The following is a 26,591-nucleotide window of genomic DNA, read 5'->3' on the forward strand; positions in this document are numbered from 1 at the left end:
TGTTCAGACCGCGCACAAACGTTGCCCAGTGACTTCTCTTCTTGCGAGTGACTCGAAGAGTCTCATATCATTATTTTTAAAGGATTTCATGAAGAGGTCTGACCATGGTAAGAGTTCCGCAGTGGCTTCTCCTTGTGCGAGGGACACGAAGATCACCAGCTTTTTCATCAGGGAATTTGGCAAAAGTCTGATTATCGGGTCGGCAGTCCTCCAGCAGTGTTTTGATATTGCGTGGAATCCAGTCGCCCACGCTCTCTAATAAAACGGTTCCTAATGAAACGCATTATACGCATGTCCGCCCCACCTATTCCTCCTTTCCGGCAGCGTCTATGATCTTTGATGGTTGGCGCAAGATTGAACTTAGAATCTCCTCTTCCAGTTGCGTAAAGCAGGATACTCCTAGCACAACACCTTCAGTTGAGCGCTCTGTGACGCAGTAAACAAAATAAAAACCAATGAAAACTAGAACAGCAAGAACAGATGTGCGAAACCCTGTAAACGTGGATTAACTGGAATGTTACGACGAGTGAATCCCAGTTCCGCAGTCCCAGCCAGTCGAATCGCTCCTAGACGACAGATGCTGACAGTCGCACGATTGAAGACATCTCTCCTTGTCTTGAATTCACAAAACTCTTTCTTAGGATCCTTCAAGGGAAAGTGGTCATTACGAATCAGCCTGTTGTTATTTCATCACTCGGAAGAACTAAGCCAAGTTCCATTTTTCAACTAACTAGGAGCCGACTAGAACAATTTTTACTACAAGGTTACTTGCTTAGTTTATTGGTCGTGGTAGGCCTGCTTTCATTAAATAGAGTCAGACATTCTAGTGTACGCACTGGGAAGGTAAGAGTTATATAACGTGCACAGTTATATGACACGAGACTCCTATACATTGCAAAAAAGTGATGTTGTCCAGTACATCCCTGAAGTCGTAACCTCGTCGAGTGAACTCCAACAAACTGTCCCGTCTAGGTTTCTACACTATATGTGTGCTGTTTACAGCGCTGCCAAAAATTCGCATCAGAGATCGCCCGTCATCGGTGTCGGAGACTATACTATCTACTGCTGCGATTATGACGAAAAGAAGATGAGGGGCTTGCGTGATAGTTATGAGTGACAACCACAGCAACCTGGTGGCGGAATTTTACTCACCGTCGTCTAAGTGGACTTTCGTACGGCTGCGGAGTCGCAGACATGAACTCTGGATCGCAAGTGCTACGGCAACCGCTGAGGACAACATTAACGCATTAACTTCTATGATGAATGCAATGCGTTGATGTCTAAAATACCCAACTAGCAGGTGGTTATTGCAGAATCGATGCAAATGCGGAGCTGGAACTTGAGCAATAATCTCATTCGCTGGAAAGATGGTATTATCAGGCAGACGGCACGTCGGATAACGTCAACCATCTGCTCGAATTATGTGAACAGTGGTGCCTCACCATTGCATCCACGTTAAGAGGAATCATCGATGCCATCGGTTCACGTGGCAGGGGTCAACAGTTTTAACGCCTAAAAAGGACCACCAGCAAAAGATGAGGACTCCCAAACGTCAGCTTGACTACGTTCTGACGACGAACATTCCTCAGTCAGATATCCTTAAACCTAGAGCTGTGTGGGACTCCACTCAGCTTCAGGATACGCTTTCACTAAAGAAAAAGAGGCGCTGCTTCTCGACCTAAGGCTGGCATAGCAGGTCTGAAAGACGAAGAAAGCAGCATGAAATTCCGCCAAAGTGTGTCTATTTACTTTGGAGCACGGACGGCTTTGCTTTGAGGATTGCTGCACAAAGGAAATACAAGACGCTGTAAAGAAAACTCTCCCGGTTCTGATGCCGCCACGTATAACCACTGTATGTTCTGCCCACAGCACAGACAATTTCAGCTATAAAAAAGGATTGAGATGGGAGCTAAGTCGTCGACAACAACAAGACCGCAATAACGAATCGAAGTCAAAGGCAAGAAGGTTTGAAAAGGCGTTAAACAACAACCCTACGTACAACATCGTTTGATGTGATAACTTTAATAAGGCAAAATGCAGTAGCCTTTCTGTTCGCGATCGCGATAACATTATGCGAAGAACACTCGATCATCTCATCTTTCCGACATTTTCTTAGCACCATCACCGGACACCTTTGACGGATTTCGAACATGAACCAATGTTGTTATATTCGCAGAAAGCAGTACGATACTTCAAAATCTTGTCAAGTTTGTATCGAAGCTAGCTGCAGCCTATAGACTACGTCTACGCGCTGATAAATGCAACCAGATGTGGGTCTATTCAAGACCCCAAACGGGAATCAGGGTGGACGGACAACCGATCGAACTCGTCGATGACTTCTATTACCTGCCCTGCATGCTGAAGAAAGACTGTAACCACGATGAAAATGTTCAGGAAAGAGCGAGTCTATCATGTTCCCGTCATGATGCATCGGATGCATGATCGGAGACTTGGCAGAACCTTCTACCTTCTATGATGGAGAGGCTTGATTGCACGAAAAGGAGGCTAGCTAGACACCTGTTTGCCTTTTGGCCTAGGGTATGCCACAATGAAGATTTTTACGCGGAAATTAATGTGCCGGCGGATGACACGTGGAAGATATCAACATCTTGCACCGCCATCGAAAGTTGCTTTGGTCGTCTTCGCTTCTTAGGTCATATGCCGAGGAGACGAGCAGATTTCTTTCTTCAACGAGTTCTGAGGAGCTTGTTGGATTCGAGCTGGAAGGACACTTGGCCGCAAACGGATTTCTGCACTCTGGTGGTGAAAGAGGACCTAAGGACATTCGGCGTGGATAGGTAGTTCAGGCAGGAGGTGAGGTTTCGCAGGATATGGAATAGAATAACGGATTGGGTCTGTGCATGGTCTTACTTAAAATTGAGAAGGTTTGGTAGAGCTATTTTCAAGGCCCGGCGAATATGCAGGCAATCGTGTCAGGTGATAACATCAGGCTACCGATTAAGTCGACTAACTCATGTGCTCAAGTAATCTTTCCTTTAGAAAAAGAAGCAAAGGAGTTTTCTTCATCATTCGTTTGAAAAAAAAATCCGAAGCAAAACGTACAAGCTCCTCGGCACTTTGCTTGCCTGAGCAACGCTTAAAGAACAGGTGAAGCGTTAACACACTTTATCTAATGCTCTTCTAATCACAGTCGGACGTTCGTCTCTGGAAACATAAGTGCTGGGACCTATGTCTAGGATCACCTGCAAATCTTCATAAGAGTAATCTGATGCCGTTGAGACTATCCACTTTGAGGAATTTGGTTCAGCGAACGAACTCCTGAAATTAACTAATTTGGGGATACAACCACTGGAGATAGGAGAAGAGCTGTTTTAAGTAATGTATATGGAAAGGTGAAGAATTTAGAAAGGAACATTTGAAAAAATGGATGTAAGTGTATAATAAGATCGGACTCCTTTTTTTCCATTCGTCGAACTTTTCATTGGGCTTCGGTACAAGCACCGGCCATATGATATGTGAGAACACGGCGATTTTCGAAAATATAGCACGGTCAAAACGACGTGAATGACGGTGCAGTTGCGTACGCGGCTGCGCTCTTAGCGGTGCGGAGGACCGTAGCAGTTATGATCGAGTGGGGGCCTGTGCTAGCACCTCTCATTGCTGCAGTCCGAAATGGTCGATCACAACCCTTTCTTCACCGCGTCGCTTGTAGCGCAGCCACTGACGCAACCGCACCACGCTTCTTGTCGTTTTCACTCGAGGGCATCTCGCATCCAACATCCAACTAAGAGGAAGCCGCCGCTGATTTTGAACTTTTTCAGCTGTTAATCTTCTGGACAGATGCTTGGGAAACAATTACGACAAATTCTGACAAAAATAATATTTTGTTCAACTAAGGTAATTACGCCAACAACACGACAACTCGTAATTATGCTAATAACGCAGTTACTAGATCAACCAACAAAATGAATACTTAGTAGCTCAGAACTCAAGAAAGCTGCTTACGTAGACATTATGACCACTTTTTTGGATATCCTCTAACCCTCCCCGAACTCCCTTTTCATCGATTTGGTTGCTGACAACTAGGAAGAAGCTGTCGTCGAGCTTTTTCCTGAGCACGCGGTTTCGTCTTAAAACACGCTTTTGAACGGCTCACCGTACTCTCCAGAAAAAGCTGCTTATTCTCTGTTCAGGGTTTTCATAGGTGTCGGCGTCGACAGGCGGTTTCGTTCTGCCAAATGGAATATATCCCAGGAAGTACAGCAGGCTCCAAGCAAAGAGACATGTGATCGTTACTTTCACTTTCGTAATAAAAGTAGCCATCTGAAGTTTCTTTCAAATAAAGCGGAAATAAGCGAAGAAGACTGGGAATATTTCGTAGACGATTCGTGAGTGAATTATCACAGGGATTAGTTATGTTTTATACAGAATAGATCTGGAGTCCTCTTCGACGAAATGTTTCAATAAGTATGAAAGGGAGTGACGCAAGAAGAGTTAATTTCGTTTACAACAGCGGGCTCAGCACGTAACAGTGCCATCATCGATCCCATCGAAATCTACTTAAACGACTGCGTGGAAGGCCACGTCGGAGGCCCTTCCACAGGCGAATGGCGAATCCAATGTAAACGGTACTCGCAGCAATTCTTCCTAACTCTAAAGAGAGTCTAAAGTAGACTTCCCTAATTCCCCATGTGATAAAAAAGGCTGCTCACATCGACGGTGATGAGCACTCCTCTACCAATTATTCGATGCTCATTCATTTCTTCTAATCCATCCCAAATCCCTCTTTTTGCTGACACTGCTGAGATTCTACAAGCTTCAACAAACTACCTAATTAGGGTGTTGTTGGATGTGTATTTAAAGTTTTGATTTTTTTTTGTTTCTTGAATAAATTGAAATGTACTAGTTTGGAGTTGCTTTTGCCAGGAACTTTAATGATTTGTGACTTCTGCAATTCACGGCTGGCGCCACCTTTTCTGCTTAGTTAATTTTATTGAAGATTGCAGGTATTTACAGTTGCTTCCGAATGAGAACACATTCCAGCTGAACTATATCTCTGTACCTTGGAGATTCTGTTTCGCTGTACTATCAGCCGTTCAGAAATCTTTCCATTTCTCCCCGGAGGGAAATCTATGATTACCTAATGCAACGCTTCGTTCACGTCTCACTACATCTATTTTTTCTTTCTATTACATCTGCTTCAACATATAACCTTATTTTAGGTAGTTTAAAACGTGAATCTTTTTTCTCCTTATTGAAAGCTCTTTATTTCGGATCCGTTTGTGTAGGCTGATTTGCGTTCGAACTTCTCGAAACCGCTGCAACTTTCCGCTGGTATTCTCTCGAGTTCATGACATCTCAAAATTTGTCCCTCACGTAGCAAAAGTGTCGTATAAAAGTAAGTGATAGAAAAGGTAGAAAATCAGAACAAAAAGCATTCAATGCAAGTAAATGTTGTAGCATTTACCTTTCCTTTATGTTTATTTCAGCTAATCGGGATTCGTATCACTTCTGCACCCGTTCCCAAACAGCAACCTGTATTCGATGCTACAATCATATCCAGATCATGCGTAAACGCTGCAATTTCCATTTATTACTTATTTTACTGATTATTTATTATATTGCATCACCCTGATGTACATTTATTTTCTATATTTTAAATTTTCATTCGTCAAAATACATTCAGTTTTGAATAGCTAAAAGAGTGAATATGTAAGAGAAAATGGAAAGGGGTTGCCGGTGGTTTGCTCTTGGAGAAATCGTCGCCAGCTACAGTTGCGTCAAAACGACATCAAACACGGACAGTTCTGTACGCGGCTACGCTCGAAACGGTGAGGTGGAGACAGCGGCTGGAATCGAGGTGGGATCATGGCGAACTGCAGAGATGGGTGGCGGTAGGGAGGATCCCTGCACGATCCCAACCGCTACGCTCCACCGCGAAGCTTCGAGCGCAGCCGCTTTCGCAACTGTTCGTGCCTCATGTCGTTTTGACGCAACTATGCATGCTTGACCCTGACCCCAGATATTCATGATGAGGTCCCAACACCCTCAATAGCCCGGTAGCTTCACTCGGATTGCAGAGATATGTTGAGCTAGCGGAAATCTCAACATGACCGCAACTTGAAGTGTCGCTCTGAGCACAACCGTACACTCAATACCTGGGCTTCAGATCGTTTTGGTCCGACGGTGGTTCCAGCAGAAAAAGTAGTCAGAAACGTCATAATACCAATGCTGCAAGTTGACAAGGAAAGAGAAAACCGGTATAGTTTCGCTCGGTTATTTTTTCTTGAATAAAGAGGATATCACAAAATATGTGGTTTCCACTAATAAACTTTGAAATGTGTAGAGAAGCGAGAGCTACTGGTCGCTAAGGTTCCTTGACTCTGTTTCTTGGATCTTGTTGTTGCAACGGAATCATAGAGATTTTGAGAACATGTTGCGTTCAACGAAAATCACCATCGCAGCTGAGTCAAACCCATCGTTATTGCAATAACCGGAGACAACAAGTCTGAAAATTGTGGATTTGTAGTATTCACTCCTGATGCGGAGATTACACTGAAATTAAACCGGTGATCATTGCAACAACGGAATACAACAAGCCTACAGAGGGTTTTTGGTGAACTACTTGTTCCTGGTAGGAATTCAATCGGGATCTATTTCTATTACCGTGGATGACAGCATAGAAACCCTTAAAGACAGAATATCACAGATTGCCGTGAATTGAATTGCTGGATTGAGATTGCCGTGAATGTTTCTCACATTAACATCTGGTGTTTTTTTAAGAATTATTTTGACGCAGTTACGATCGAATACTGGGAGGTCTTTGATGCATCTGGTCCGTGCTAGGGCAACGCTGCTATCAGTTCACAGGAACTTCCGAGTTGTCTGAATGTCCAGCTGTTCTATTAAGAACGCGAGGATGATGATCGCGAAAAGGTACTCGTGTGAAACTATACGTAACGACATTCTCGTGCGTCAGCGGGCGAACTGGATCTTTCAGCTAAAGGAAACGAGAGTAGTCGCGACTGTCAGAGTTTAGGCCAACCATAAGAAAGGCTTTTTCAATATCGCTAGAAATCAAGATCTTGTCAAAGCGGATTCGGAGAAGGAATTCTGTAAGATCGGGTAGCAGCAGGGGTCCACGATATAGGCTATCGCTGAGACTAAGGTTTCCTTTCATTTTAGCAGAACCGTCATAAACGCATCTGATTTTGATGTCGTTGCCTTCTTTTTTGAGCACTCCGTGGTGAGATAGGTAGTGCGCCGGTTTAGGAATGTCTTCATGAGGGACTTCTTCAATTATGCTTCTTTCGAGCTGATCCATAATAACAGCGTGATATTTTTCCATATATTGTTGGTTCTGTCGTAGAGACTTGAGCTGAGTACAGAGTCTTGAGAAAGCAAGTGAAAAGTTGTTAGGTAGTTGTGATGGATCGATTTTGAAAGGCAATTTCACGACATACCGTTTCTCTTCTAGGTTGTAGAAAATGGTGCTGTTGGAGAAGTTTAGACATTCTTCATCATCTCGTTTGCTTGGGTCGTCGATGATCCCAACAGTCTCCAGAATTTTCCAGAAATTTTCCAGATTTTAGTTACAAGCTCGGCTAAATCGTCATGGTGAGTTGGATTTGTCACGTTGTCGTTCACCATTATGGGAGTACATACAAGTGAGTTTTTCATGTTGAGGGACTCTTTAATAATGATGTCACCTACTGCGGTGTGAAGTAGTCGATATCCATCGGGAAGCAAGCGATAATGGAAGTCTTTGGAGAGTACTAAATCCCAGAAGTAATCGTTTCCGATTAGGATTGATGGTTTGCAAGTGGAATGTGTGAATATTTCATGGGGAGCTCCTTGAGTAGTCAAAATGTGTTGGAGATGTCCTGTGAGAGTGGGAACTGATTTCACCTCCAAATGTTGCGGTGCTTTTTCGGTAATTACGTCGATCGTATGATTTTGGCAGCGTAAAGGTAGAGCTTCGTCCGTTCCAAAAGTAGTTACGTTGATGTACTCTGTTGCAAGCACGGGTAGGTTAAGTGTAGCTGCGAGTTCTTGCGTTATTTATGATTTGCTTGAGTTGGAATCGAAGAACGCCGTTGCAGTAACTTTTCTGGAGGTGTCGAAAGGATTAAACAGATTTGTGCACTTGAGTGAGCTTGTGAAGATTGACGAATAGTTGATATGAATTGCTGATTCGAAGAACACGCAAAGGTTGCAGCGTCCTCAGAGTTTTCTACTGGTTGTCCAGTTACTGGTTCTGCTATAGCGATATCTGAACACAGTTCAGTAACGTGTATCGGATGGTTTTGAAGCCTCAGTGGTCGATTTGTTGTAGAGCTCGTTTTTTGTTGGACGCGAGTTGATGCGACTTGCGGCTGTGGAGTCTGATAGGTTTTCTGAGTGTTTCGGTAACATAAGGATGGTGCTTCTTCGAGCAGAATTTACAAGTGAACTTTGACGGGCATTCCTTGATGACATGACGTGAAGAGAGACAGTTGTAACATAGTCGTCGAGTTCCTACTTGTTCATTCCTTTGATTCGTACTAGTGAAGGTGTCGCAATCTGTCGCAATGTGATTTCGAGAACTGCAGAAAGAGCACTTTCTTGTTGATTTCTTTTGAACCCTTCTAGTGTGAGCTGAGCGTGAAGCAATCGTGAGGTTGACCTGAAACACGTGGTGGGATTACCCTGATTCGTTTGCTGTCGTGAGTGATATTTTATTTCGAAGAGGGTAGAATCTTTGCGCACGACATCCGTCAAAAGATGCAGAAGTTCGCTAGGAGTGACGTTGTGGCTGTTGGACGTTTTTGTCGTAGATTTGGCTTCGGACTCGAGCAGGAAGTTTGTTGAGAAGAAGTGCTCCCAACGCTGTTTGTTTAGAATCATCGGCACCGTCGCAGAACTGTCTCACTAGCGAGAACATGCGATTATACAGTGTAGGAAGTTGACTGCCCTCTGGATCGCAAACTAGTAATTGCGCCAATTTGGTGCACAGTATGTGCCTCATAGTGACCTTGTCGTCATAGTGGGTCTTCAGTATGTCCATTGCTATGCTGTGGTTTCCAGCTGTCTTTGAAAGTCCTCGAACCGACTGTAAAGCACGTCCACGTAAACATGATATCAGTAATGAGAATTTCGTTGTGTTATCAAGTTGAGACTTGTCGCCGACGAGTGTAGCGAATCGAGCGGAAAACTCGTCAATAATGTTGCCGTCAAATGTGAGAAGTTCCAGCTTCATGAGCAAACCTGAGTCCGACGGGAAATGAAGAGGTGCAGAGTTGAGTAAGGTTGACATTGGAGGAAAGTTGGCTGATATTTCCTTGTGTCGATGCCAAATTGCATCCGCATCTCGCGAGGCGGTATCGGAGGAGTCGGACGGTAGATATATTCTTGATCAACTGCATTCAGTAGGTAATCGAGCTGTTCCAGTTAGTTCACGGCGTTCATTGATTCGCGGTAGACACCATATTTACTGACACAATCTTCGAAAATTTTCTGCTCGCCTGCTTCGGACAGCTGTAGGTGCGTCCACTCGTCGTGCAGTTTGGTTATTTTGCTGTAGGCTGTGAGGAGACTTGACCTGGTGCAGTTCCGTTCAAGACGGAGGGATTCGAGTTCTTCTTCGTCGAGGTGTTCAAAGTTGCACTTGTCAGATTGAACGTGGTAGTCGGTGAGAGGGGACGGCGGAGGAGGAGCAGTACCGCTGGAGTTGTTTTTTGAAGAACTCGATTTGACGGCGAAGGACGATGCGGTCGGGGCGTGACATCGTTGCAGTTTACTGAAGGTGGAGAGGCGTCGAATGCGGTTGACTGAACTGGCGTAGCAGTCGAGTTGGCACTGCGTTGCAGACGGTGCAGGTTGATTGGTCGTGGGTTGCCGTGGTCGCCAATTGTTCAGCTCCAAGAAAGGTGGCGTATGAGGCGTTTATTCGGCTGCTAAGTCATGGGCTACGGAAGCAACAATAAGATCCAAGAAGGGGGTATATAGGAACCAAACCTGATGTACTCTCCATACATGATACAATATCTCGTTGATCGATCATCTGATCCAGTGACAGAGAATTTGATATTACATATAGAAGCTCGATGAATAAACATTATTGAGGAAAAGCACATATATTTTCAATTACTCGGCTAGAAAGGCACAAAAGTTTCGAAGGATGTGAATTTGCAATTCTTTTCTATTCTGTACCGTTACAGAAACCCAATGTCTGAACAATGGGACACATACGCTTTGAACAATCCATTCTACACACAAGTACAACATTGTGCGGCGAATCATGCAAGTGCCCACAATGGGCAACCTCATGTTCCTTCCACATTGGCTCGAGTACAACGATGTCAGAACTTGAAATGTTACCTTGGAATCTTCGTGAATATCGACCTTCCTATTTGTGCACATTCAACTTCTCCTCCACCTGTGACTCAACTAAGGAGATAGGAATCTTTAACCAAATACAGCTTTTTGGCGACAATATCCTAGTCATTGAAAGACTTATTGTGAGCATAAAAGACTACTTGGACAAGTACGACTTTGTCTGTGTGGACCGAAAAGGATGGCGAAGACGTCCAAACAGAAATATTACAGGAATATCGCATTTTTGCGCGAAACATGACTCCCACCCAATAGCGCGCCTATTCTGTACGTACAACAGCCCCCTCGCTCTTTTAGTCATCGATGAATCAAAAGCCGCAACGATGGGATCGATACCAATCAAGGCATGGGGATCAGTAATGAAACCTTACTACAATTCCCAATTCAGATAGATATCCAATAATTTCCCTCACAAAGGAAACATATGAGGAAATGAACAAACACGCTGTGAAGGGCTCATGGCTGCAAAACTCCTCTTCAGCAGGACTACTAGATGGAACGCTTCTTTTATCACTAGAATGCATTCAAGGCGGACTCTCTATATCAAGTCAAATCACATTTGACGTTATCGAAGCATGTATCAGTCAGTACTGCGCATTTGCACAGAATGTCAGCAGCCAGCCTTTCATCTTTCTGAACTCGATCATCATGTATGACCACAGCGCTTCAATCAAAGCGTGGGCAAATGGAAAACTTATCCAAGAAACGCGACTTTCTTGCAAAGTACACCCAATATGTGAGACACTACATTGTATCTTTTGCTGGGAAAGAATATACAATACACAGTGTTGGACAATGCTGCAAGACATATCCCTCATATGTTTCGTCATCATCATCTTCTTTTCTCTGCCATGGCTCTGCTTCTTTAGCAAAATCCTCCGCATTTTCATTCGGCTGTTTTGTGTAGCCACTTCGACATTGAATCCAATCAACAAGTTGAGAAATTCCTTGAGAAGACGACAACCACAAAACCCAAGGAAGTACATCAATCGCCGAAGACGAGCTCGCAGATTCAGTAGATTCTTCAACTTTTGCGTTATCTCTCTTATAGCACTTCTTCAACATACCGAAGAATGTTCACACGTCATTTCGATCAACACCCACGAAGAATTATGCTTTATCACTGATCATGCACATATGACGAAGCAACAATAATTACACTCCAATCTCTCGCGCAAGAAACTTGTCTCGCCTTCAGAGATTGCAGCAACAAAATCGTCGCATTAATTTCTCTGAAAGTGGACAACATCCAGTTCCGATGCCAGAATGTCGAATTCTTCACAAGAGACCACAAAATAGCGTCGGAATCCATTCACCGGTGCTACCTTGCCGGTAGCTGTGTGGAAAATGCGTATGAAAACAGTTTACCCGACGACAAATTGAAAGAATTCTCATATACAGCAAATGACAGCCCTGGGTATACCTTTTGTTCGCAAAGTTGTGGATGCATCACATGTGAAGGTTGCTTTTTCTGCCAGCCAGGCTGCTTTTTTCATCGTCTTTACGCAGTGCTGACTAGCTCTACTATATACACCTTCTTCAACTGTCCAAGCTGGGAAACAGTTGTTCTGCTCCAAGAAAGAGGTGGCGTATGAGGCGTTCATTCGGCTGCTTAGTCATGGGCTACGGAAGCAACAATAAGATCCAAGAAGGGGGTTATATAGGAACCAAACTTGATGTACTCTCCATACATGACACAATATCTCGTTGATCGATCATCTGATTCAGTGACAGAGAATTTGATTCTACATATAGAAGCTCGATGAATAAGCATTATTGAGGAAAAGCACATATATTTTCAATGACTCGGCTAGAAAGGCACAAAAGTTTCGAAAGATGTGGACTTGCAATTCTTTGCTATTCTGTAGCGTTACAGAAACAGGCAGGTTGTGGGCTTTGGCGATATGCTGGACTACAGCACCTTTTCGCAGTGTATGGGAACCTTAGGGGCCGCGTATACGAGTCTGATTGCTACCTGCACGTGGTGGCCCTGCTTTAACTAAACGCAATCAGGCGTTCGAGTGTACGCATTGGGAACGTACGAGCTATATAACCTGCACTGTTATATGGCGAAAGCTTCCCATACATTGCAAAAAGGTGCTGTCGTCCAGCACACCGCCAAAGCCCAAAACCTGAAAGGTCAACTGCCTGAAAGGAGCATGGAATCTTTGGCAACAACCATTCGTTTCGTGACGCTGAACTGCCGAACATTATCGAGTGAACTTCAACAAGCCGCTCTATCCAGACTTCTGCGATATCTCTGTGTGCCTTTTGCTGCACTGCAGGAAACACGCATGAGAGATCGGCCCGTCATCAGCATCGAAAATTACACCATATACTGCTGGCGATGAGAACAAAGTAGGTGGCTGTGCGATAGCTGTGAGGAACGATTACAAGAACCTGGTGGAGGAATTTGGCTCAACGTCGTCTAGATGCGCCTTTTTACGACTGCGGGACCGCGGAGGACGTAAACTCTGGATCGTAAGTGCTCACGCACCTACAGAAACCGCTGAGGACAACAGTAAGGACGCCTTCTATGATGAACTCAATGCGTTGATGTCTAAAATACCAGGCCAGCAGGTGGTCATTGTCGGAATCGACGCAAATGTGAAGATGGGACTCGAACAGCAATCCGATGTGCTAGGAAAATGGTACTATGCAGCGGAGCGCACGTCGGACAACGGTGACCGTCTGGTCGACTTGTGCGAACAGACGGGCCTCATCATCGCTTCCACGTTTAAGAGGAATCATCGACGCCATCAGCTCACGTGGCAGGGGTCAACCCTTTCAACGCCTGAAGAGCAGCGCAAGCGGAAGATGAGGACTTATAAACTTCAGCTCGACTACGTTTTGGCGAGGAACATTCCTCAGTCAGATATCCGGAAATCTAGAGCTGTTTGGGACGTCGCGTTCGACTCTGACCACCGTCCAGTTCTTCTCAGCTTCAAGATACGGTACCGCAAGAGAAACCGAAGGGTTCCTCTTCAACCAAAAATTGACGCAGCAGGTCTGAAAGACGATGAATGAAGAACAAAATTCCGCCAACGTGTGTCTATTCATGCTGGAGTACGGACCAGGAAGAAGCTTAGCGATGCAGATTCCTTCGCAGAGTGCATCCAGGACGCTGCAAGGGAAACTCTCCCGTTTCTATTGCCGCGAAAGAAGTTTGCCTTTGCATCTGCGGAAACAAAATCCACATACAATTCTGTATGTGTCGCGCGCAGCGCTGGTGACTTCAATCAGGAAAAGCGTCTTAGAAGGAAGCTGCGTCGTCAACTGCAACAAAACCGCGATAATGAGTGGACGTCAAGAGCGATGGAGTTTGAGAAGGCGTGGGAGGACAGGAACCGGCGGAAAGCCTATGCTCTACTAAAACAGTATAGCGGCAAAATGAAAAGATGTTCCCCTGTCCTCAACACTGCCAATGGGGTAGCTGTCGGTGAAGCAACCCTTCCAATTTGGAAGGAATACTTCAATACCTTGCTGAACCTGCTAGCACCGTCAGTCCCTGAACTCGAACACGTTCATAGACCGACATACGCGGTTAACGAGGACCCACCGACCGTGTCGGAGGTCCTGGTCTGTATTCAAAAAATGAAGAATGGAAAATCTGGCGGAGACGACGGTATTAGCGTAGAAATGCTAAAATATCTTCCTCCGTCTGGGATTCTTGAGATGACAAAGATCATCCGTTCAATATGGATAGACGAAAGGATACCTGATTCGTGGAGACACGCTATCATAATTCCCCTCCACAAGAAGTTATCCGTCACGGACCCCAGGAATTATCGAGGAATCTCTTTGCTGCGTGTTATGTACAAGGTATTGGAGCGCATTATCCCGGACCGACTCATTAAACATCGCGAAAAAACAACGCGCGACGGGCAAGCTGGCTTTCGTCCCGGCCGATCTACGACTGACCAGGTGTTCATCATCAGGAGAGTGATCGAAATCTGGCGGCGGTATTCGAAGCCAATGCAACTAGCGTTTCTGGACTTTGAAGCCGCGTTCGATTCTCCTCACCGAGGCCGTCTTCTCAACGCGCTGAGCGCCGCTGGAGTACCAGGAAAGTTCGTTCGCTTGCTTGATGACATGAATCAACGAACAACTGCTGCAGTTCGAACACCAGCCGGATGTACAATACCGTTTGAAGTGGTAACTGGAGTAAGACAAGGGGCAGTGGCAGGACCTTTCCTGTTCAGTTTCGCAATCGACGACATTTTGCGAAGAACAGTCGACCAGTGTCCTGCCGACATTGTCTTAACACCATTTGGGTGCCCCTTGACTGACCTCGAGTACGCCGACGATGTTGTTATATTCGCGAAAAGCAGTACGACATTTCAACATGTTGTCAACCTTGTATCGAAGCTGGCTGCAGCTTACGGACTACTCCTACACCCTGATAAATGCAAGTAGATGTGGATCTCTTCGAGACCACGAACGGGAATCAGGGTGGACGGACAACCGATAGAACTCGTCGATGAGTTCTATTACCTAGGCTGTACGCTGAAGAACAATGGCAGCTACGAGAGAGATGTTCAGCAAAGATGCGCTAAGGCCACTTCTGCATTTAACTCCTTAACGAAATGCCTGTGGTCGACCCCCATCACCAACGAAGTCAAGCTGCGGGTCTACCTATCCGCAATTCGCCCCATCATGATGTACGGATCGGAGACTTGGGCAGCACCATCAACGGTTATGGAGAGGCTTGACTGCACGGAACGAAAGCTGCTTAGGTGGCTACTTGGCTACTTATGGCCTAGGGTATGTCACAATGAAGATCTTTACTCTGAAATTGATGTGGTATACCGGCGGATGACACGTGGAAGACATCAACATCTTGCACCGCCATCGAAAGTGGTTAAAGTAAATCGTCTTCGCTTCTTTGGTCATATATTAAGGAGACCGGCAGATCGCCTTGTTCAACGAGTTCTGAAGAGTTCGTCGGGTTCGGGCTGGAAGAAGCCACCTGGCCGAAAAATGAAGTTCTGGACTGAGGTGGTGAAAGAGGACCTGAGGACACTCGGCGTGGGTAGGCAGTTCAGGCGAGACGTAAGGTTTCGCAGAATATGGAACAGCGACGAATGGATTGATTCTGTGCAAGCTCTCGCAGAAGATCGAGAAGGTTGGGCAGAGCTGTGTTCAAGGACGGCACACCTCGGCGAAGATGCGGGTAATCGCGTCAGGCGATGACATCAGCCCGCCGATTAAGTCAAGTAAGTCAAGTCATGGGAACCTTTCGCCACATAACACTGCAGGTTATATGGCTCGTACGTTCCCAATGCATACACTCGAACGCCTGATTGCGTTTAATGGAGCAGAGCCACCACGAGCAGGTCGCAATCAGACTTGTATAAACGGCTCCATACAACGCATATGTGCTGCTTTCTGGCAGTGCACTCACTTTTAAATGCAGAAAGAACACATCACTTTTTTCAGACTTTAGTGGCACGGTGCGTCATCCTTCGCAAGTAACTTCAGTTACAATGAGATAGAAAAAAGAATTATGATTGGCATCAGATTTGCAGAGTCGCAGGATTACGGTATTAACGTCAACTGTCATGCTATATGCTTCTAAAATGTGTGTTAATGTTTTGCATCCAATGAAGTACAACAGGCGGTGCAGTGAGTCCTGCAACGATTTCGAGTGTTTTGCATCTGTTTGCATCATTTGCGAGGCTACTGGCAGTAGCAGGATAGTTAGTAGAGAGTGCTCCTTTCCAAAGATACAGAACAATTAATTTTGTTGCAGTATATTTCAAGGCAAGGATGAGTTGGCGTTCAGGTCTAAATCCCCATGCACCTCTACGGTAGTTCTATATTCACTGCCACAGGTAAAACTCATCACGTCGCTACAAAAAAGTGCGGAAGGCATGATGCAGCTCATTTCGTTTCACCTTTACGTCTTGAAAACACAAGAACAAAAAATTATTCATTCGCTTTTTCTGTACGTCTCTCTATCCGGATATCTTTGCTCCTGGTGGAGTGGCCCCAAAAATTGGAGATGGCCTGCAATGTGAAATTCTTAGTTAACAAGTTATCTTCTTTTCCTCAGATATGGTGGAAACTCAGAACATTAAAATGCTAATTAGAGTAAAATTGTGAGCTGTTCGAAGGTCCTTAGTTAACCCGACTTTTTTTACAATGAAAAAATTAGGAAATTCTCGTACTTTCCACTGACGGCGACGAGCACAAACAGCAGCAAAAATGACACAACGTTGTAGAACTTCATCTAAAACTAACAGGTAACCTTGAATTAGTTTTCTTTTATCTTCACCTCGGACAAAATAAACGTGGAAAAAGAATAGTTATCTGAGGACACCACCTTCTATTCTATTTTACCAGTACAGAAATATGCGAGGTACAACTCATAATTTCTAAAGCATCGCCAACAATCGTTAACCGCTATGATCACAAGTCTTCGGCTGAGAGGTTTCAGCTCCCGGAGAGATTGCGATAGTCAAAGATGATCCTTTTTGTACAAACAGATCATTAATATTTTCTATTTTTTCCCAGCGATAAAAGGATCCACTGTTGGAGTGCGAAGTAAGCAAAAATCGTTTTAATCAGTGTGGTGTGATTTGCAAAGTAACGCGGACAAGGCACAGCATCGAAAGAGATCGAAAAACTTAAAGTTTTACGGGTTTCACAGTAGTCTGTGAATTATAGAATTTCCCACCTGGTACAACTAGGAGAAACGAATGCACTGTTATCTAATGCTAGTCGCTGTTTTATACTCGCCTCTACTATGCTAAAAGGACCACTAATGCATATTCAATGAAGCTTTTATCGTGCTAAGCGCTTCTAAAGTGTGTGTTAGCGTTTCGAATCTAATGAAATACAACAGATGGTACAACGATTCTACCGCTTGTGACGATTTTGAGCGCTGTGCATTTCTAGTTTTTCACAGAAAGGATCATCTGTGACAACTGTTTTCTCTGCGAGTAGCTGAAATCTCTCTACGCCGGAAACTTGTTACCTCGCGTTCTCAACAGTTGTCAGTAAATTAAGAGTTGTACCTCATACATTATATGTAAGTACAATGTGGCGCAATATTTTTAAAGAGCCCCTTATTTTTATTGTTTATATTCATCTTCTCCGAAATAAAGATGAAGGGAAGCAAAAACTGAGACCTCGAAAGTGTTAATTTGAATGTGCTACTTTCAGATGATGTTCCATAACGATGTGTCTTTACTGCTGCTGTCTGTGCTCTTCGGATGCGTTCAAAGAGGGTCCCAACGGATTTTCTAGCGCGCCCCAATCACGCCTAGGCAGGCAGTTAGCGATGGCGTGTATCTCAAAGAGATTCATCTTTGCTGCTACCTAAATAGCTGACTATGTTTACCTACCACTAATCATACGTCGCATCAGCCCCTAAAATATAGTCCACGAGCTGCTAAACTGTTTTGAAGGATCAGATACGTCCACTGGAATCACGATATTGATATGGTACTGAAACCTCAGGGAACCCGTACAGTTCGGATCGTAGATTACGGAACCCAGTATGCCTCCGCTCCACTTCCCCTAATTCGATGTATCCTCCATAAGTGTCTGTAGCAGTGTTCCTTCTTCTTGGGAGAGTTGCAATTTCCGGGACTGGAAGGGAGGAAGGGGAAGGGAAGCAGAGACTCAAAGAAGAGCTTAACAGCGAATCTGAGGTCAGTCGAAGACTTGAAGGTGTTCCTTCACAACGGGCTGTTACACGAGATGAGGTCTGGGAATTTGGGTGGATGGGAAATCATTACCAAATCCACTTTGGGATGCAATGTCAGTTCCATGTACGATCATACAAACCCCCGGCTTAATCATTACATTCACGTTTAATCAGCAGTGGACGGGGATAAAAGAATTTGTTAAATAATTTTAATGTAGTGAATGATAGTTATGCTGAAATTTCTGAAATGACAGACTACCCAGGACTACGGTATTAATTTCAACTAGTTCTGGACACATACTACAACTCATTTCGGCTTTAGTTCATATCTTCAAACACACAATCAGAAGAGAGTTAAATATTTCCTTTCATTTTGTTGTTGTTAAATTTTGAAGTCAACAAAATTGCGTTTCTCTAGCAGAAAATAGGTACGCAGACTAGGACTGCCACCTGTAATGTTGTGTGAGATTTCAGGATGTAGTCATTGACAGGTGTTCTCACTGATGCCTGCGAATATCTTTCTGAAGCGTTCAGTGTAAAAGAAACAGTAAACGTACTACGATCAAGGAAATTTTCTCCATAACATAACAAAACCTAAGACAATCATCGAGACACTAACACCTTGCGAATAGGGTCGGGTCAAGAAGAACGGACTTTTCTTCGTTCAGATGAGGAGATTTTTTATGAAACATTTACCTGCTGTCGTTCAGTTAAAGGCATCACCCCACGAATCTGAGGTGGGGATTTCAGGTGGAGTATTCGTATACAGGATGGGAGACTACGAAGAGGGGAGTGATTCCGTCCATTTCTTCCTAATTGCCGTAAAAAACGGCCCGGAAGATACGGCTTCATTCGTTTTGGCGCACCATTTTGTACGAGAGGTTCGATTGGAGTGCGCCAGTCTTGTGTGGCGCCGCATCTTCCGGGCCGTTTTTTACGGCAATTAGCAAGAAATGGACGGGATCACCTCCCTCTCCGTAGTCTCCCATCCCGTATACGAATACTCCACCTGAAATCTGCACCACCTCAGATTCGTGGGGTGATGCCTTTAAAGAGACGGTGGTTGTGGGAATATGTCTATCTTTATCGTGAAAGGATGTGTATTACAGGTATTAGTGAAAGTAAAACATATGTAGAGGGTGCCCAGAGATTTTGACCTAACCTTCAGCTCCATGGTTGCTTTGAAAATTAGAAAAATCTTGGGAAATAGGGTAAAGAATACCCTCCTCCTTTTTACAGTGTTTATCTTTATAGTGAGGTAATGATTTCTACTTCTAGCAACAAACATAGAAACAACTGTAGAGTTGCATGGGTGTCTGACCCCAACGCCAACTCATCCTTGGTTGAAATATACTCTAACAAAGTTGATGTATCTTCCGAAAAAAAGAGTGCTCTTTGTTTCTCTGCTAATGCCTTTATTCTCGCAAATGGTTCAAACAGACACAAACAGAACTCAAAATCGTCAGTGTGGGATCGTTGCACCGTCTGTTGTATTTCATTAGATTCAAAACGTTGACACACACACTTCAGAAGCGTTTAGCACGATAAAAGCTTCATTGAATATGCATTAGTGGTCCTTTTAGCATAGTAGAGGCGAGTATAAAACAGCGACTAGCATTAGATAACTGTGCATTCGTTTCTCCTAGTTGTACCAGGTGGGAAATTCTATAATTCACAGACTACTGTGATACCCGTAAAACTTTAAGTTTTTCGATCTCTTTCGATGCTGTGCCTTGTCCGCGTTACTTTGCAAATCACACCACACTGATTAAAACGATTTTTGCTTACTTCGCACTCCAACAGTGGATCCTTTTATCGCTGGGAAAAAATAGAAAATATTAATGATTCGTTCATACAAAAAGGATCATCTGTGACTATCGCAATCTCTCCGGGAGCTGAAACCTCTCAGCACCGAGGACTTGTGATCTTGGCCGTTAGCAGTTGTTGCCGATGCTTTAGAAATTATGAGTTGTACCTCGCATATTTCTGTACTGGTAAAATAGAATAGAAGGTGGTGTCCTCAGATAACTATTCTTTTTCCACGTTTATTTTGTCCGAGGTGAAGATAAAAGAAAACTAATTCAAGGTTACCTGTTAGTTTTAGATGAAGTTCTACAACGTTGTGTCATTTTTGCTGCTGTTTGTGCTCGTCGCCGTCAGTGGAAAGTACGAGAATTTCCTAATTTTTTCATTGTAAAAAAAGTCGGGTTAACTAAGGACCTTCGAACAGCTCACAATTTTACTCTAATTAGCATTTTAATGTTCTGAGTTTCCACCATATCTGAGGAAAAGAAGATAACTTGTTAACTAAGAATTTCACATTGCAGGCCATCTCCAATTTTTGGGGCCACTCCACCAGGAGCAAAGATATCCGGATAGAGAGACGTACAGAAAAAGCGAATGAATAATTTTTTGTTCTTGTGTTTTCAAGACATAAAGTCAAAACGAAATGAGCTGCATCACGCCTTCCGCACTTTTTTGTAGCGACGTGATGAGTTTTACCTGTGGCAGTGAATATAGAACTACCGTAGAGGTGCATGGGGATTTAGAACTGAACGCCAACTCATCCTTGCCTTGAAATATACTGCAGCAGAATCAGTTGTTCCGTATCTTTGGAAAGGAGCACTCTCTACTAACTATCCTGCTACTGCCCGTAGCCTCGCAAATGATGCCAACAGATGCAAAACACTCGAAATCGTTGCAGGACTCACTGCACCGCCTGTTGTACTTGAATAGATGCGGAACATTAATACACGTTTTAGAAACATACAGGATGACAGTTGACGTCAATGCCGTAACCCTGCAACTCTGCAAATCCGATGCCGATAAGGATTCTCTTCTCCGTCTCACTGTAACTGAAGTTACTTGCGATGAGTGTTCGGATGACGCAGCGTGCCACTAAAGTCTGACAAAAGTAAGCAAGATCCTTTACTAATTCGTGGACGTTCACTTTAAGAGTAAAATGACAAAAAAAAACTGTACAGAACCAAAACCAACCAACAAAACCTCTCTTCGAGTTTCTATCGAACAGGGATGGGTTTGAGAAGACATCTGGAATTTTGAAGGCATTGGACCTTCAAGACAAGTAGCATGAAAACCATCCAATTAATTGACCATCTACCATTATAACAAAAAGTGTTCCTCCGCACAGACATGTATTTTCCAATCGTTTTTCGGAAATTCTACACCTCGAAACTATTCATCTGTGAAAACAATGTGGGCTCAGGCAGCAGGACTGTCTGGTGTAGCTAGGTGCGCCGCCCATCAACTTATTGGAAGAAACTTTGAATACATGAGTGGCATAAGTATTCTGCACTTCATTGATAATCCTTCCTCTATCTTCTTGCACAACGGATCAAACGTACATGATCATACATATGCCATCGCGTCTTTGGCGTATTAGTGCACATGTCGTGGACTCCCTCCACAACGGTTTACCGCCTCGAGACGGCGTGGAGGTGACTCTGGGCGTCGAACTGCGATGCACAGTCGAGGTTCGTCTTTCGGCAGGGTCTCCCAAGCTGAGAAGGAGTTCGACAAATCCGATTCTTGGAATCGGACGCCTAACTAAGATTAAACCACTGCTAAGATTCGCCACCGTCTTGGCAAAATGTCGCAAGGTGGCGCCCTGATACATATAGGTTGGGTGACAACCTGTGGTGAAAGCTAAGCTCGCTGTGGCAAGGCTACTTAGTTTGGGAAAAAAATTTTTTGCCCCTCTAGCATATGCACTGCTTTAGTACCCTGCACATTGGGCCCTGGAGTCTCAGACGTCGGACGGTATGGCGACCGTTGAGAGGCGATCAAATCTCAGCTTGCTCAGGACGCCATTGATTCTGGACCAAGGCGGCACACGCAGGACTCGCCATGGAGACTGTCTCAGACTGTGTACTTCGAGAACGCGAGAACAGTGTCCACAGACGCTGACCTGTATGTCCTTCTCGGAGCTGCAGAGCGTATCAAATTTCATGTAATTGCTCTGCAGGAGACTAAGTGCAGAAGGAGCGACGTACGACAGATGAATGACGATACGATACACTCGTCATCCGTGGAGAGAAAGTTCCGTCGCGAAATGTAGGCGGCGTTGGTTTTGTTATGCACCCATCTGTCGTCCATGTTATCGATTCTCACGAGATCCTGTCTCCTCGTCTGGCCATTCTTCGTCTCCGCCCTCTGCGCCAAAAACCCGTCAGTATCATCAACTGCTACTCACCAACATCAGCAGCTGATGAATGCGAATTGGATGCGTTTTACGAAAAGTATGGAGGAAGTGGTTCGCAACGAGAAGTCCTTCTACAAGTTCGTTGTCTGAGACTTCAACGCAAAACTAGGAAGGGCTACAGAAGAGGAAAACAGGATAAGAAGATTTGGACTAAGGGACCGGAATGAAAACGGCAATCGTCTCTCCAGGCTGTTGTCAGCCGCTCGTCTCTTTCATGAGAACTCTCTTTTCATTAAGAAAGATCATCGTTGGTGGACATGGGAATCGTCCAATGGCGCGACTCGTGCGGAGATCGACCGAGAAAACCTTCGGAACTACCGTCTGACATGCTTGTTGAGCGTGTTATACAAAGTATTCACCAAGATCACCCTCACGCGTATGTCTAGGACGCTGGATGAAGCCCAGCCTCAAGAACAAGCTGGATTCCGCCAGAGGTTCAGCTGCTTGGACCACATCCAGACCGTGTCGAGGGTCATAGAGGTTTGCCAGGAATACCGCCTGCCCCTTGTTCTAACCTTCGTCGACTATGAGAAAGCCTTCGACAGCGTAGAAACGAATGCAATACTGTCAGCGCTGGTCGATCAAGGTGTGTACACTTCGTATGCGAGGACATTAGCCAATTACTACGATCGATGCACCACTAGGATACAGCGCATCCACCGCCCTTTCACCATACCCATGGGAAAGGAGGTACGACAAGGCGATACTATATCGCCGAAGCTATTCACGACTGCATTGCAATGGATAATGGAATCACTTTCCTGGGAGGAAAGGGACATACGTGTTGATAGAAGATTTCTCTCGAACCTTCGTTTCGCGGACGACATCGTTCTCTTTTCGAGCAGTACCAATGAAGCAGAAACGGTGCTTCACGAATTGGACGAAGCAGAGAAGAGAATAGGACTGCGAATAAAGAAAAAGAAGACACAGTTCATGAAGAACGCCTACTGCGAGGATGGAGGAGTACAACTTGAAGGCTCCCAAATCGTGGAAACTTCGTCATACGTATACCTCGGACGTTCTATGAACATGGAAAACGACTTGAAGGAAGAACTGAATAGAAGAATGAGAGCAGCATGGGCAGCATTCGCAGCCAGGGATGCTACGGACCAACTGACGGACCAAGACCTTCGTGCCCATCTGTTCGACTCGACAGTTCTTCCAGCGCTCTGTTACGCAGCGCAGAGGTGGGCAGTCACCGTCGCTACGTCTAGGAAGCTACTTACTACTACTATGGAATGTGTATCGAAAGCAAAACAGAGATGGGCCGGTCACATCATGAGAATAATCGACGATCACCTTGATCACCTTGATCACCTTGACTCCCGTTGATCTTCGAACTGGTCGAGCGGGCGCCAGTAATTCTTCCATTTGTCCCGATCGCGTGCCAGAGTAGCCCAGTGGTTCCTCCTTTCGCGTGGGACACGAAGAGCATCATATTTTTCTTTCAAGGACTTCGTGAAGAAATCTGACCATCGGGTCGGCGGTCTTCCTGTAGTGCGCTTAATATCGCGGGGAACCCAGTCGCTCACGGCTCTGGTCCAACGGTTGTCATCAAAGCGCATCACGTGTCCGGCCCACCTTATTTTACTTTCCTTGGCAAACGCGGCGGCGTCTCTAATCTTCGATCGCTGACGTAGGAGGGAACTTCGAATCCCGTCCCTCACTTGCGTGAAACGGGATACTCCTAGCATCACTCTCTCAATTGCGCGTTCAATGACGCTCACCGCGTTTTCTTCCTGCTTGCGAAATGCCCAGGTTTCCGAAGCATAGGTCAAAGCAGGAAGTACGGTGGTGTTGAAGAGGTGAGCACGGAGCCGGGTGTTCCTGGTCTTCTTCACTACATCCTCGATGCTCTTGTACGCTCCCCAAGCCGCTCGTCTCCTCCTGCCCAGCTCGGGGGTCAGGTCGTTCATCATGTTCAGTTCCCGACCCAGATAAACGTAGCTGGTGCATTCGGATATGTTCGTTCCGTTGAGCGTGAATGGGGCATCCGAGACCCATCCGTTCCGCATGAACATCGTCTTTTGTAGGTTCAGCTGAAGACCGATGCATCCACATGTTTCGTCGAATTCGGTCAGCATTCGTTCCGCTTGGCTGATGCTAGGTGTTACCAGTACGATGTCATCAGCAAAGCGCAAATGGTGTAGCTGCCGACCATCAACCTTCACTCCCATGTCGTCCCATTCCAATTTTCGCATTGCGTTCTCGAGGGTGGCTGTGAATATTTTGGGTGAAATTGTATCACCCTGTCGGACCCCCCTCTTCACGTCAATGATGATGTTCTTGTAGAATGGCGAAATTCCGGTCGTGAAGTTACTGTACAACTCTCGAAGTACCTTTATATACTGAGTAGGGACGCCTTGGTTGTCCAAGGCTTCCACGACCGCTTCCGTCTCAACCGAGTCGAAAGCCTTCTTTAAATCGATGAAGGTGAGACAGAGCATCATCTTGTACTCTCGTGATACCTCGATGAGTTTCGAAACAGTGTGAATGTGGTCAATCGTGCTGAATCCTTTTCGAAACCCTGCTTGCTCGCATGGCTGTCCTTCATCCAAGACTTTTTCAATCCTATTAAGGATTACTCTTGTAAAGAGCTTGTAGATGACGGACAGTAGGCAGATTGGGCGATAGTTGCCGATGTCATGTGGATCTCCCTTTTTATACAACAACACGGTCTTGCTGGTCTTCCACTGTTTAGGAACCTTGCATTCCGACAGATAACGTGTAAAGAGCCTCGCCAGGGTGTTGATGAGTACTGGCGGAAGGCTCTTCAGGTGTTCTGGTCTTATTCTGTCGGGACCGGGTGCCGTACGATTTCTTACCGACATGATAGCATGTCGTATTTCGGACGGGAGAACCTCTGGAATGACTTGTCCATCTTCCCTCAGATGGTGAGGAGGCAAGTGGACATGGCTGTCGAAGAGAGATCAGAGTAGAAGTCGTAGATGATTTTCTCCATCCCCCTTCTCGATGCAATGGCTGTTCCCTTTGGGTTCCGGAGAGCAGTCATCCTCGTCTTGCGACTGGCGAAGTCTCGGCGGGCATAGCGGATGCTTTTCCCCGCCTCTGCAGCTTCAGCCAGCACTTCTGCTCTTCTCTCTTTAAGGTCTTCCTTTATCGCCTCTCGGCAAAGCCTTGCGAGCTCGGACGTGAGTTCTTGGTTCCCTGCGGCTCGTGCTGCTCCACGCTGGCGTATTAGCTCAAGAGTTTCAAGAGACAGGCGCCTCCTGGTGGTTTTAAAACTCTCAGCCTTCTTCGCGCAGTCGTGAAGGTGTTCGACAAGCCGGTCATATTCCTCGTCGATGTTGTCCATTGCAGAATCTTCCCAAAAGCCGGCTAGCGTAGCGAAGAGATCCCAGTTGATGGTAGTCCTGGGATTTCTCTCTCTGAACTTGGCGGCTTTCTCTGCTCTCCTTGTGAAGGAAAATCTTCCTCGGAGGAGGCGATGGTCCGATCCCGTATAGAACTTTGGTACAACACCGACGTCCGTCAGGCAGAACCTTTTATTGACGATGATGTGGTCTATTTCATTACGGTACCCTCCACCGGGTGACTCCCACGTCCAGCGTAAAGAAGAGGGCTTCTGAAATTGCGAGTTCCCATGGATGGTCTTAGTCGTCATGATGAACTCGGAGAGCCTCTCTCCCTGGTCATTCCATTGTAGGCCGTGGGTCCCGATGTGAAGTTCCTCCGGCGTTCTTCTTGGGCCAACCTTAGCGTTGAAATCGCCAACTATGACCTTGTAGAAGGCATGATCTTCTTGGTAGAACTTCTCCAGGTCCATATAGAAAGCTTCGACTTCTTCTTCTTCGTAGCTTGATGTTGGAGCGTAAACGACGAAGATAGTCAAAGCTGGTATTGGGCCACATCTTCTCATCCGCAGACGTCCGATTCGGGTCGTAAGTTGTTCAAAAGAGTCGATGTTCTTTGCCATACTCGTGTTGACGAGGACGCCAACTCCACCAACACCTCTACTGTCGCATGTTCCTAAGAACAGTTCTTCTCCAGTTTCATATACGGCGTTGAGAGGGTGACGTCGTCTCGTCTCGGTCAGTCCGATGACGTCGTACTTGATCTTCTTGGCTTGCATCATCAGATCTTCGATGGCCGCTTCCGATGCAAGCGTACGTGCGTTGTAAGTACAGATCGCCATCCTAGTCCTTTTCCGTTTTGGTAGCCTACATGACTCCTGCAACCCCGTCCTACCTGGCGCTACCGTACCAGGCTTTCCTCCAGAATCAGGAGACTCTTTTCTATTACTGTGTTTTGCTTAAAAATTTTAAAACCCATGGGCAGGTTGCAAGCCTCTAGTCCCATGAGTTTCTGGGAGAACTTTCGTTCTCCCGGTGTGGACATGTGGAGCTTATTTGTTGGAGG

At 45.4% G+C, this 26,591-nt stretch overlaps 11 protein-coding genes across 14 annotated transcripts; 6 read left to right on the top strand and 5 right to left on the bottom strand.

Moving 5' to 3' along the window:
• Positions 1-1,831: 1,831 nt before the first annotated feature.
• On the top strand, positions 1,832-2,798 carry RB195_015457 (uncharacterized protein; the record flags this gene model as incomplete). The annotated part of the gene is made up of 2 exons (XM_064206185.1): positions 1,832-1,965; positions 2,654-2,798. The coding sequence occupies 2 exons, from the start codon at positions 1,832-1,834 to the stop codon at positions 2,796-2,798; spliced, it is 279 nt and encodes a 92-aa protein (XP_064062066.1).
• A 2,885-nt stretch (positions 2,799-5,683) lies between these two features.
• Positions 5,684-5,971, top strand: RB195_015458 (uncharacterized protein; the record flags this gene model as incomplete). Its single annotated transcript, XM_064206186.1, has 1 exon — positions 5,684-5,971. The coding sequence occupies one exon, from the start codon at positions 5,684-5,686 to the stop codon at positions 5,969-5,971; it is 288 nt and encodes a 95-aa protein (XP_064062067.1).
• A 990-nt stretch (positions 5,972-6,961) lies between these two features.
• Positions 6,962-7,309, bottom strand: RB195_015459 (uncharacterized protein; the record flags this gene model as incomplete). 2 transcript variants are annotated; one of them, XM_064206187.1, is made up of 1 exon in its annotated part: positions 6,962-7,309. In XM_064206187.1, one exon carries the CDS (start codon positions 7,307-7,309, stop codon positions 6,962-6,964), a length of 348 nt encoding a protein of 115 aa, XP_064062068.1. The 2 variants fall into 2 exon arrangements, with proteins under 2 accessions (XP_064062068.1, XP_064062069.1); XM_064206188.1 differs by having other exon boundaries at positions 6,962-7,285.
• Positions 7,310-8,737: 1,428 nt separating this feature from the next.
• Positions 8,738-9,256, bottom strand: RB195_015460 (uncharacterized protein; the record flags this gene model as incomplete). Its single annotated transcript, XM_013436531.1, has 1 exon — positions 8,738-9,256. The coding sequence occupies one exon, from the start codon at positions 9,254-9,256 to the stop codon at positions 8,738-8,740; it is 519 nt and encodes a 172-aa protein (XP_013291985.1).
• Positions 9,257-10,167: 911 nt separating this feature from the next.
• RB195_015461 (uncharacterized protein) lies at positions 10,168-10,401 on the top strand (the record flags this gene model as incomplete). The annotated part of the gene is made up of 1 exon (XM_064206189.1): positions 10,168-10,401. The coding sequence occupies one exon, from the start codon at positions 10,168-10,170 to the stop codon at positions 10,399-10,401; it is 234 nt and encodes a 77-aa protein (XP_064062070.1).
• A 678-nt stretch (positions 10,402-11,079) lies between these two features.
• Positions 11,080-11,400, bottom strand: RB195_015462 (uncharacterized protein; the record flags this gene model as incomplete). The annotated part of the gene is made up of 1 exon (XM_064206190.1): positions 11,080-11,400. The coding sequence occupies one exon, from the start codon at positions 11,398-11,400 to the stop codon at positions 11,080-11,082; it is 321 nt and encodes a 106-aa protein (XP_064062071.1).
• A 1,094-nt stretch (positions 11,401-12,494) lies between these two features.
• Positions 12,495-14,751, top strand: RB195_015463 (uncharacterized protein; the record flags this gene model as incomplete). 2 transcript variants are annotated; one of them, XM_064206192.1, is made up of 3 exons in its annotated part: positions 12,495-12,597; positions 12,653-13,289; positions 13,365-14,751. In XM_064206192.1, the coding sequence occupies 3 exons, from the start codon at positions 12,495-12,497 to the stop codon at positions 14,749-14,751; spliced, it is 2,127 nt and encodes a 708-aa protein (XP_064062072.1). The 2 variants fall into 2 exon arrangements, with proteins under 2 accessions (XP_064062072.1, XP_064062073.1); XM_064206191.1 differs by lacking the exon at positions 12,495-12,597 and having other exon boundaries at positions 12,683-12,693; positions 12,768-13,289.
• Positions 14,752-14,991: 240 nt separating this feature from the next.
• On the top strand, positions 14,992-15,528 carry RB195_015464 (uncharacterized protein; the record flags this gene model as incomplete). Its single annotated transcript, XM_064206193.1, has 1 exon — positions 14,992-15,528. One exon carries the CDS (start codon positions 14,992-14,994, stop codon positions 15,526-15,528), a length of 537 nt encoding a protein of 178 aa, XP_064062074.1.
• Positions 15,529-21,366: 5,838 nt separating this feature from the next.
• Positions 21,367-23,515, top strand: RB195_015465 (uncharacterized protein; the record flags this gene model as incomplete). Of its 2 annotated transcripts, XM_064206195.1 has the most annotated exons (5): positions 21,367-21,609; positions 21,730-21,919; positions 22,068-22,288; positions 22,449-23,366; positions 23,426-23,515. In XM_064206195.1, the coding sequence occupies 5 exons, from the start codon at positions 21,367-21,369 to the stop codon at positions 23,513-23,515; spliced, it is 1,662 nt and encodes a 553-aa protein (XP_064062075.1). The 2 variants fall into 2 exon arrangements, with proteins under 2 accessions (XP_064062075.1, XP_064062076.1); XM_064206194.1 differs by lacking the exons at positions 21,367-21,609; positions 21,730-21,919 and having other exon boundaries at positions 22,085-22,288; positions 22,449-23,398; positions 23,464-23,515.
• A 9-nt stretch (positions 23,516-23,524) lies between these two features.
• RB195_015466 (uncharacterized protein) lies at positions 23,525-25,042 on the bottom strand (the record flags this gene model as incomplete). The annotated part of the gene is made up of 1 exon (XM_064206196.1): positions 23,525-25,042. One exon carries the CDS (start codon positions 25,040-25,042, stop codon positions 23,525-23,527), a length of 1,518 nt encoding a protein of 505 aa, XP_064062077.1.
• Positions 25,043-25,098: 56 nt separating this feature from the next.
• RB195_015467 (uncharacterized protein) lies at positions 25,099-26,367 on the bottom strand (the record flags this gene model as incomplete). Its single annotated transcript, XM_064206197.1, has 1 exon — positions 25,099-26,367. One exon carries the CDS (start codon positions 26,365-26,367, stop codon positions 25,099-25,101), a length of 1,269 nt encoding a protein of 422 aa, XP_064062078.1.
• Positions 26,368-26,591: the final 224 nt, after the last annotated feature.

The sequence above is a fragment of the Necator americanus genome, chromosome V, assembly GCF_031761385.1.
Source record: "Necator americanus strain Aroian chromosome V, whole genome shotgun sequence".
Classification (NCBI taxonomy): domain Eukaryota; kingdom Metazoa; phylum Nematoda; class Chromadorea; order Rhabditida; family Ancylostomatidae; genus Necator; species Necator americanus.